This window comes from Spinacia oleracea, chromosome 2 (genome assembly GCF_020520425.1).
Source record: "Spinacia oleracea cultivar Varoflay chromosome 2, BTI_SOV_V1, whole genome shotgun sequence".
NCBI classification, from domain to species: Eukaryota; Viridiplantae; Streptophyta; class Magnoliopsida; order Caryophyllales; family Amaranthaceae; genus Spinacia; species Spinacia oleracea.
Window position 1 is genome coordinate 99,483,248 of NC_079488.1, and position 11,927 is coordinate 99,495,174.

General features: G+C 32.3%; 1 protein-coding gene across 1 annotated transcript; it reads left to right on the forward strand.

Moving 5' to 3' along the window:
* Nucleotides 1-516: 516 nt before the first annotated feature.
* LOC110803942 (probable WRKY transcription factor 12) lies at nt 517-9,491 on the forward strand. Its single transcript, XM_022009495.2, has 4 exons — nt 517-1,007; nt 1,528-1,619; nt 2,178-2,339; nt 9,095-9,491. Exons 1-4 carry the CDS (start codon nt 624-626, stop codon nt 9,258-9,260), a joined length of 804 nt encoding a protein of 267 aa, XP_021865187.2. The 5' UTR covers nt 517-623; the 3' UTR covers nt 9,261-9,491.
* The last annotated feature ends 2,436 nt before the right edge of the window (nt 9,492-11,927 follow it).

Here is an 11,927-nt window from a genome sequence, read left to right on the forward strand (position 1 = left end):
ATATATATGCGTCCAAAGGGATTCATGATGGTTGTAAATATAGTATTATTGAATTTGAAGAGAACGCACCCAATATTACATTTATCTACTGAAAAAAAGCACTCAACATATATTTTAAGACTATTGGGTGCGTTATTTTTAGTAGATGATTTATGAACCTGATTAAATCTGATAAGACTATTGTAACTTATTGGACTTGATTAGTTACAAAATACATAGTACGTAGTAAGCTTATATACATACATAATTAAAACTTAATTATACAACTTGATTGGAACTTAAGGTCAAAAGAATGCACCCCTAAACGTGATAAGAATTGAATATGATAAATATTTAAAGACAAAAAATGTATACCGTGTTTACGTATTAGCTAGGTTTTATTTCTTTAAAGAAAAGAAGGAATAGTAAAGAAAAAAAAAGCAAAAAGAACATAAACAGTAATTTGTAACTTTTTTGAAATAGTATACAAGTATATCAAAGTGCTTGTGTCATTTGTGAGTGTCCTAAAATATTCCATAATAACTTTAAATTCAAGGGTTTTATTATTACTAGTTGAAAAAACCCAACTTCTCCTTTCTCTCTCCAAGAAAAAGATCAAAAGATAATTTGATTTTTATAAAACAATGGAAAGAGATCATACTAGAAGCACCAACAACAATTTCCCAAACTATGACCTCCATATGTCCTTGATTCACCACCATGAAAACACTTCTACAAATAACAATAATAATAATAATAGTACAAATTTACAAGGGTTTCCTCAAATAAGCTTGGATCATCCTAACCAACATGTCATGCTCACCAACTTCTTGACTCATCATCAACCGCCACGGCCGCCACCACCACCGCCTTCGTATCAGATCGCGGATCATCGAGCTCCACCTATCGTCTCCGATGCACCTAACACCGCCACTGCCACCACCACAGCTACCAAGGGGCTTGTTAGTCATTTTGATAATTATGTCACCAGCAGACACTCATGGAGTAGTAATACTACTGATCAGCAGGTTAATACACCGTAGTTCATATAATTAAGTATATGTTTTCTTTTATATATAGATCGTTAACTCGATTCTTTAGGAAGTTGGGAGCGCGTTTCTGAAAGTTCTTTACGCTTTAGAATATGTGTCCAAAATATGAAAACTTTAACCGTAAATTCTCACTATTTATATACATCAAAATGTTACATGTAAGATCTTGTTAGATTGGTCTCGGTATGTATTTTCAAAATATCAATTTTTTAATGATTTTTTCACATACGAAATTGGATATATTAGTAGTTAAATATTGCATTGGAGTCCGTGTGTAAATAGTAACCGTAAAGAACTTTCTGAAACGGAGGTAGTATTAGATAAGGAGTACTACGTACTAATTAACATTAATTACTTCCACGTACAAACGAAGTACTCCATAATTCCGTATGTATTTATGTGATCGAGTATACGTACTGCGATCATACTTAGTACTCCGTAGTGTATATACATACTTTTTAACAATGAATTGCATGATGATATTATTATTGTTCAGGTGGAGGGATTATCAGATCCTAAATCAGGTATTGCTGGGAACAATTCCAATGGTAATGGTCGCGGTAACGATGGAGCTGATGACCATTCTTGGTACTCATTTTCTTTCTCAACTTCTTTCAATTCCCTCTCAGCTAAATGTTTAACGAAAACAAAAAAAAAAGTTAGACAATTATTGTTAGCGAATCAATGAATTAATAATACTACGTGTTTGGTTCGATTTGAGGATAATAAATGACGGACGTACAAGAAGCAGAAAAAAAAATACCACTTTTTTTTTTTTATTGATCTGTCTTAATTAAGTACGTAAATGCCCTAAGAAGTAGAGCTTGAACATATATCAAATTTGATTAATTTAAACATTTTTTATTGATCTAATTATAAAACCATCCATTACCAAAGTGCTATAGTAAAAAAAACATATCTACCTAAGTTGTCAATATTGTAAAATAGTAAAACCTTGTGACAAAATGCAATGCTATACATAGTGCGCGTGCATGTGCTATGTAGTTGTCGCATTACTAGTAGAAATAACATTGTAAGCGCGATAATAAATTTGGATTGAAAGGGACCGGCCGGGTATTTATTTTGTAGATTATTATTAAGACGCGGTTTGAACAATAACATGTAAATAATTGTACGTAATGACAGGTGGAAGAGCTCAAGCTCAGAAAAGAACAAGATGAAGATAAGGAGGAAGTTAAGGGAGCCAAGGTTTTGTTTTCAAACAAGGAGTGATGTCGATGTCCTTGATGATGGTTATAAGTGGCGCAAATATGGTCAGAAAGTTGTCAAGAATAGTCTTCATCCAAGGTACCTAACACACACATTTCTTTACTTAATTCAATTGACTTGATTTGCTTTAAATTTGCTTGAGTTTTTGTCAATTTATTGATGTTTTGATGTGTTAATTACTTGATAATTGTGATATACATGTGTGTGCATTATACTTCAATTTCACTCTTCATTTCTCTAAATATCAAATTATAACTAGATATATTGGTGGTGAATCAACAAATATATGTAAGGTGTGATTCAAAGCAATGCATCTATTGAGAAATAAGATATTTCATATATATATATACTACTGAAAAATAAAGGAAACTTTGGGAATTTGGTTTCACTAAAAAAACCAATCTCATTAACGGTCAAGATATTTATGACGGGCTTAAATCCTATCTTTTATGTGAAAATTTGTACGATAGGGCTTTAGACACGTCATAACCTAACCCAAAAAATCAAATGATCTACATGTTATTTGAGACGGCGTAGTCAATTATGACGGCCCCTTTTACGACATGTTTGTGACAAGTAATCCCATCGTTAATTGTTTTTTTACGACGGGAAATCTCATCGTTAATAATACTTTTCTTGTAGTGTTTAGAATACAAGATAAAATCATTGTAAGACTTTCTTATCGGTTAAAAGGTAATTGGTTGCGCTAGATTCACATCATTCCATGATCATCATCTATGTAGTATATATTGTTTCAAATCATGGGTGCCTAATAATCCTATGTGTTACAAGATCACATTTTCACTGAATTTATACATATATTGGGTTAGAGAGATGATTAAGAGCAACATTCGTACAAACATGTGGCCAATTTTGGCCACAATATGTGGTATACATATATTGTGTATTGATAAGAAAGTGGAACAGATGGATTAGCACATATATTATATATACAATAATGTCCATTGCTTGCGCGCTATAATGCCACAGCCCCTATATATGCATACCCCCATCTCGAAAATTATAGGTAAGTATATGTACGTCTATTTTAAAGGATGTCCTGAATTAAGAGTCACATTTTATGAACTAATGATGATTAGTATGTAGTATTTGATTTATACCGTACTCTTACTAATGGCCTCAGAGAGAGTATGTATGAAATCGACCTAATAAAAGTTATTTACGAAGTATAATTATACGGAGTTTGAAATGAGGGCATATGACATATGTATAAATGTATAACGAAATTGATAAAGGTTTTTAAGTCATGTTACAATGATGATATGACATGCTTATGTGTCATGATTTAAATTGAAAACTAAAATATTTAACTTATACGAGTATAACGTATTATACATTACAAAAAAGGTAGGAAAATCTTAATATTCTAATTTACAAATTGAATAATGTAATTTTTTATTTTAAAAATTATTTATGATTTGTATAGGAAATATTTGTTTACTTCTTTGTATCGACTGCCTTTTTTTTTTTTGAAAGGAAAATTTATTCATTAATAAAGAGTCCTACGGCATCTACAAGATCTGTATAGATCTAACAAATGTATGACAAATTGAATCAAAATAATGTTTCCTTCATCAAAACTACTGTCGTTGAATGAATCTTGCACTGTAGAACGTCTCCCGTATATAACGCTGGAACATGCAGCCTTTTCACAGAGAGGGTCTAACGATATGTTGTAGCCGCGAAATTAATTTCTACTTGATTCATTTGAATGTACTCGAAAAATTGATATCTGTTGCGAACCCGCATAAAACTTTACCAACGAATCAATTCTACATAAATCCACTGAACGACAAACCAAACATACTAATACTAACTCCACCATAGGGAGATTAAAGAACAAGGACAAACTTCGGCCATATGGTGAATATTTATTGAATTTAGGAGACAATAACTGAATTAAATGAAGGAAAATGGTCGGAAATAGTCTAATTTTCGAAGAAATTAGACTATTTCCGTCCTACGGCGGCCAAGAAAATAAACCCTAGAAAATAAGAGAGGGAGAGAGGATGGGAGAGCGGCTTATTTGTATCGACTACCTTATTTACATATTTTCATAGTAAAAATATTTTGATAACGCATGACCTACGTGGCGCTCATATGTACCATTTAAAACCTGACACGTAGGATTGCGACAACTAAATGCATGTTATCGCAACTTGCGACCTTTATCATCACCCTATATATAAAAGTAATGGAGCTTGAAATGAAAGGGTTGTGACGTTTTGTTTATGGAGATGTTACGTTATTGCCCGTTGAAGTGTTGATCCACTCAATAACTAACTGTGTAATCAACAGAAGCATGATTGTTACAGCTAATTAGCTAGCTAGGTTGCTTTTATTGCGGGCAATTAAGATGACTAATTAGTTGCTTAATCTTGTGATTTGTCAACTTATTATTCATGCACTTAACTTGTGCATACTAGCATGCCTCAAGTGTACTTTTTCTGAGAAGGAAAAATACATTGAAATTAGTGTACGGAGTAGTTTTCTTTCAAAACGGTGATGTGTGCAAAGTACTCTATATGTCTATACATTTGGCGACTTAAAATGTTAGTTATTCTGGTCTAACTTCGACTATTAATTTCTCTTAAAATAAAATACACCTAAAAAACTTTTATGGGATTAATCAATTATCAAATATACGCATTATGCATTTATACACAGTGAAAGAGGAGGCGTATCTACGTTCACTATAATAATTTGTATCTTTAACGACAACTTAATTATGATGGATTAAAAATTCCGTCGTAAAAGGCTTTTGCGACGGGGCTAACAAACAAACAAAAACGGGAACAACCGTCGCCAATGTCTTTTACGACGGGTTAACGACGGGCTAACGACGAGATTTTCCATTAACGACGACTCCCTTTTATGACGGGTTCACGACAGGAAATTCCGTCATTAATCAACAATTATTGGCCTTTAGTGACGGAATTTCCCATCGTTAATGGTACAATTTTTTGTAGTGATCGTTACATGGGGAAATAAGGGTAGAGAAGCTAGTAACGTACATGCATTATTCTGATGCATACAAATTAATGAAATACAAGGTGATCTAGATTGATAGCAATCCAATCTATGCATGTTTTAGTGAGATATGTGAGTATTTATAAACGATTTGAATTTATTCTAAGCCTAGCAATGTGCATACCCTATATAAGTTCCTGGATCCGATTGGAAAGAGACTACTAATTAAGGTCCATCTATCAATTTAAAGTGCCCTTTGAGTGATCCCTAATTTTGTCTTGATCGAGGGTCCGAAAATCATTTAGATTTTCTAAATATAATATAGTGATAAATAATTCGTGAAAGTATTTTATGCATGGCCTCTTACAATACTACGAGATATACTCCCTAAAAAGAAAACTACAACGTGCTCCTTATATAATAGAGTTTTAATGTGTGAAAAGCTGGGAGGTTTTTTTAACGATTGGATCGAAAATTATAAAAATAATTGGTCGATCAAAAAGAGAGTTATTGAACGGTGAAGCCCGGAAGCTGATACATATACCCTGGGTATGGAATAGTGCCATATCCTGGGCTCCTATTGGTTGTTTTTACATAAGTAACCCCACATGAGATTTAAATTTAAATCTAAAATAACAACCCCACATGAAATTTATAAATCTAAACCAATCACAGCCCAGGGTATGACACTATTCCATACACAGGGGGTATACGTAGCCTTTTCGGTGAAGCCCCCATTATATATATTCTTCATAATTTGTTTAAAGACCCAAAGAGTTGATCGAGAGACATGCATAGTGTCAGAACTCAGAAGTGGTAGAAATACTCAAGTAGTAACCCTAGCTTATTAGTGGGAGTGGGAGTGGGCGTGTGCGTGGGTGCAACCATATATAAGTCGTCTTTTAGTAGTTGTAGTTTGTTGATTCAGAATATACTACTATGTTACTCATTTCATTTCAGTCAACAACTTCATTATATCTAGACCGACAGTGTTGTTCTTCGTAAAAAGCTTCGGTTAATCATCATTCTGTACATGTTTTTCGTACGTTCTTTTATAAAGATACTCTTATGTAACAGTACTGTTACTAAATAGTACGTCTACAAATTTGCATTTGCGTATGGCATATGTTATCATATCAATATATCATATCATATTGATCGATCAATCTCTTGTTATCATAGCTTCGTGATTTAAGGGAGATACATAATAAGAAATTGTTCTATATATTAACATTAACGAATCGGAAATTTCGTCGCTAAAAGCCAATAGTAATAGAATTTTCTATTGCAAACCCGTCATAAAAGAGGACCGTCATCGACAGAAATCCCGTCGTTACCCCATCGTAAAAAGCATTTACGACGGTTGTTCCCTTCTTTGTTTAGTTGTTAGTCTCATCACAAAAGACATTTGCGATTTTATTTTTGCTTGTCATTATTGAGTTGTCATTAATGACTCAAATTCTTGTAGTGATATAATTAGATGTTAGTTAACCAAATTAAATCATTCTACTAATTATATAAGTCAGGCCCTGTTGGTTAGGAGTTGTTATAAGTTGTTAGCCGGTTTGACTAGTGGTTAGTTGTTTGTATTAGCTGGAATGACTAGTTGTCCGGTTGAATTTGCTGCCTGCGTAAAAGTGCTTGGTAAATTAGTCGTTAGTTGTTTAATATGTGAAATGACGTGACCTTTAAGGACAATGACATACTTTGGTTTTCGGTACTTTTTTTCATATTAATATTAGACAATAGTTTACTATGTTAATTTTTTTTATTTTTTTTTATTTTGTAAATAAGCATTGAATAAATAAACGATATTAATGTTCCCTTCAAAACATATTTTTTTTTAAAAAAAAACGAGTAGCAAAATGGGTGAAATGAAGGAGGCGTGAGCAATTTTATAGGAGGGAAATAATGTAGGATGCTAAATTTGGTAAGTGTTGTAGTTTTAGGCAATGTTAGAACAAAATATTCATTTCACATTCACTTTCTCAAACCTCTTACTACAAAAAACTCTCGTGTTGAGCTTTTGAGAATTAACTTTGCACAAAACTCTCTTCCAAACCTCTCTCAACCTAACACTACCTATTAGTTTTTTCAAAATGTCAAACTTCTAAGTCACTTCAGAAAGCTCTTTTTCCCTCAAACTTCTGCTAACCAAACACCCCCTTAATGTTTACCATTAAAAATTAACTTGTTTTTCCTTAGATATATATGCGTTCGTCTAAGGTTTTCCTTCAGTGATATTTTACATCTTACTCCTAGATGTCGTTCAATATTTTTGTCCGTTGTTTATGCCAAACTTCGTCTAAGGAACGACATTTGACTTGTGTCGACACTAACTAAGTAAAGGAATAAAGAAAGCAAGAAAAGAGAGAGACGACACAAGGAGATAGTGACGCGGAAAACCCAGGAATAGGGAGAAAAATCGCTGGTGGAAATGAGCCCACCAATCCACTATAATCCCTAAGAATAATCTAAGTAAAATTAACTAAGTGTTATTATAAATTAAATGCAATGATTATCAATGATTGCTAGAATGTTAGAAAGAGTAAAAGTGCTTGAATGCTTGAGAGAACTTGTGCTTGACGCTGCGTCGGCTGGGACCTTTTATAGTATTAGGGCAACAACTACGTTTGTTAATTGAGAGTATCCCGAGAGAATAAGGGTTAGTTGAGCAGCTAACTCCTCCACGTCTTCCGCTCGTGCAAAATGGTTTACTTAATTCACTACAAAATAATCATTTTATAGAGACGAGGAATTTTGTCTCTATATAATCCAAATCCGTTTCAAAATGATGCTTAGAGACGGATTTGAGACGAAAGTAGGGCGTCTCTATAGAGAGCGTCTCAAAATAATTTGAGACGGAATTCTTGCAAATTCATTACAAATTTGAGACGGAATTTTTGAAACTCCTTATACAATTCTATCTCAATTTTAATTTAGAGACGAAATTTAGTAATCCGTCTAAATTTTGAGACGTTTGTTGTATCCGTCTCAAAATCCATCTCTAATTGATGCATAATTTTGTAGTGATTAGTCTCCCGTTACTGCTTTGACCTGATCAACTCCTTAGGCGGCGTTGCGGCTTGGCCCTTGGCCCATATCATTAAACATATTATCCCTTCGTATGCTTTCTATCGTCACTCACGACCAATCCAGGCGACGTGTAAGGACATACAGACACGACACAACTTGACCACACGACATGATCATACGACAAGCAGTTATGACGTTAGTAAAAAAAGTGGGATAACATCCATCACCCCTAACATCGTATGGATTTTCTTGGAATAATGCTCTTTGAGCAATGAAAGATTAGTACGGTATACTTTGTTGTATAATAGACATGTTACTTACGTAGTACTTACTTACGTACCAACAAATAATGGGAGATAAAGTTCGCACAATGATTTGGGAAATTTCCCTTGATGTTTAAAATGGTTTTGGAAGGACTTTACTTAGGCTATATGACCCCATAACTAATATCCTCTCTTAAAGTTATCATGATCATATTGTTAAATCATTAAGTTGGTACACATGAATTATGTTAATTACATGATGCATAATGGTGATTGATTCACTAACCTAAGTTATTGATGGAACACCAATAGATGCTTAATTACACGTTGTTTGGTGGCTATATGTGACCCCGGACGATATCAACTCTATACATGCGTAATACGTGTTATCGTGTGATAGGTTCGCCAACACATCCACACTATTTAGTGAATATTGTTATATATTATTGTTTGTTCGTAGGAATCTCTAATTAATTAAATAATTAAATAATTAATTAATTAATTAATCATAATCCGGTATTGCCATGAATGTATGATTAACAGGAGCTACTACCGATGCACACATAACAATTGTAGGGTGAAGAAAAGAGTGGAAAGGCTATCGGAAGATTGTCGAATGGTAATAACAACATATGAAGGCAGGCATAATCATTCTCCTTGCGAAGACTCCAATTCTTCGGACCATGATCAATGTTTTTCCTCCTTTTAATTAAGTAGTAAAGTAGTTGCAATATATACTCCTATAATATTATATACGTAGTACTCTGTAACGTATTATTCTTATTCTATTGTGTGTGTAATCACGCATATATCATATGGTATGATATGTGTACGTGATTCCAAACTTATTATTTTTTCTCAATTGTAGAATTAAGTACGTAAGAGTTATTTGTAAAGAGAAAGTAGAGCATGAATGAGAAAGTACTCTTTACTCGATCTATATATAGGTTCATTGTAGTACAATTTTGACGATGCAACAATTAATGCAAGTACCGTAATTAATGTAACTATGTAAGGACGATGGTTTATAATTATTGTGTGCGAAATGCTTATAATTAAATAGACCTGATCCAACAAGAGATTCGTTTCAACTTTCAAGTAGTACGTTAACAATGTTTCAATATAAGCGCAATTTTATTGTACAATAAGCGCAATTTTATTGTACAACAAGTTATATGAGCAAATGAAAAATGTAGCCTTGATTTACAGTGTACTCAGCTCCATGCATAGTAACTTAGTAAGTTCAGACCTCACTTGAAGATACAAAAATACGGATTTTTCATCAAATACTTTTGAATTTTGGCAGAATTCACCAAATGCCAATCGACTTTTAGAAATTCACCAAATGTCTCTTACAAATGACTTAATACCTAAACTACCCTTATCAATGACGCGTCGTTAGTCCTCCTTTAGCCTTCTTTCAAATTCACCATTCCTTGTTTTAAAATTTATTTCACCAAATACCCCTATTCTAAAACATAATTCACCAAATACTCCTATTCTAAAACATAATTCACCAAATGCCCAAAACTTAAAATTATCTTTTTAAAGCCTAACGGCTAGTTTTTGTGTTTGAAAATTAGCCATTGCTTATTGTTTGCTAATAAATACTTTTTTCTGAGTGTTTATTGTAGTTTAGAAATTGTTTTGTTAATTTCATACTTCCTCCGTCTTTTAATACTCGCAGCGTTTGGACTTTTGCCACTATTCATATAATCTACTTTGACTATTCTTAGTGCTTTTTATACGGAGTATAAGATAAAACATAGTCATGTGAGCTCTTGTTAGATTCGTCTCAATGTGTATTTTCAAAATATCAAGTTTTTATAATTTTTGCATAAAGAGAATTTAAGATATAAATGATCAAAGGTGTGCATTGACATGCGTGAAACTAACAAACGTTGCGAGTATTAAAAGACGGAGGAAGTATCATTTTTGTCATGGGTTTTCATTCAAAATCATCCTCCACACACAATGAATCCAAATATGTAAGAGTCACAAAGAAATTTTGTTATTGTGGGAGAAAATTTTATTTACACTAATATAAACCTGGTCCATGCTAACTTAGCGTGGATCAGGGCAACGGAGTAATTTTTATGGGTAACATATGTAACTGTCACGTGACAGTTATTTTGTAATTTTAAATAGTAACTATATGCGTATTACAGTAACTATGTATTTTAAAGAGTTACTATGTGTTTTGAAGAGTTTTAATGCGATTTGTGTCTAGCCCACTTTATATACATTTTAAACTTTTTTATTTTTCAAAATTTCAGATCTACATTCTGTTCATTCTCTTTCATTTTCTCTCTCTTCATTTTCTCTCTATGTTTTTCAAAATTTAGCCCAAATTTCTAGGTTTTGTTCGATTTTTTCCGTAATTATCTTATAATTCTTATGATTGGATCTATTTGATGAGGAAAAATTGGAGGAAGTAGTAGATCAAGAAGGAGGTTCGTCGTTGCCGAAATCGAATCGAAGAATTTGCGCTCGCCTACAAATCTTCGCAAGAATTTTTAGAGATCACATCTCGGTTTGTTGTTTTTTAAAGAATTTTAAGTCTATTTTTATTTAAAATTGAAAATATTTTTTGTTTTGAAGAAATTAATGTTTGTGTTTTACCGAAGTATCGTTTTCACTTCGCGAATTCGATCAGTGACTTCACGATTTTAAATAGTAACTATATGAGTAATACAGTAACTATATGGTTTAAAGAGGTACTATATAATTTTAATGGTTACTATATGTGTACAATAGTTACTATATTATTTTAATAGTTACTATATGTGTACAATAGTTATTATTTTGTTGAGTGATTCGAAATGTTTGTTGTTTTGTTGAAATTAGGGTTAGTGTTTCACATAGTTAGTATATAAATGATATAGTCACCTTTAATTTATGTTGCGAATTGGTGTTTTTAATAGTCACTGTAATGTTCGTTGTGTTTATGTTAGTAGTAGTTTTTAGAGTAACTATACTTTTTTTAAAAGTTACTATAACTTTAAAACAGTAACTATGTGTTTAAAATAGTCACTATATTTTTTAGAAAGTTATTATAAGTTTAAAACAGTAACTATGTGTTTAAGATAGTTATTATGTTATGAACAGTTTATAGTGACTTTTTGATAAATAATAGTTACTATACGATTACATTATGTACTATGTTATTTAGAGTATGTATTTGTCCGCTTCTTAGATAGTGACTATATGATTATAATGGTTACTATATGTGTTCAATAGTTACTATATTTTAATAATAGTCACTATATGTTTTATATAGTTACTATATGGTTTATATAGTTACTATATGGTTTATATAGTTACTATATATTTGATATTTGTATAAGAAAATAATACGAAGTATCAATCACATGTT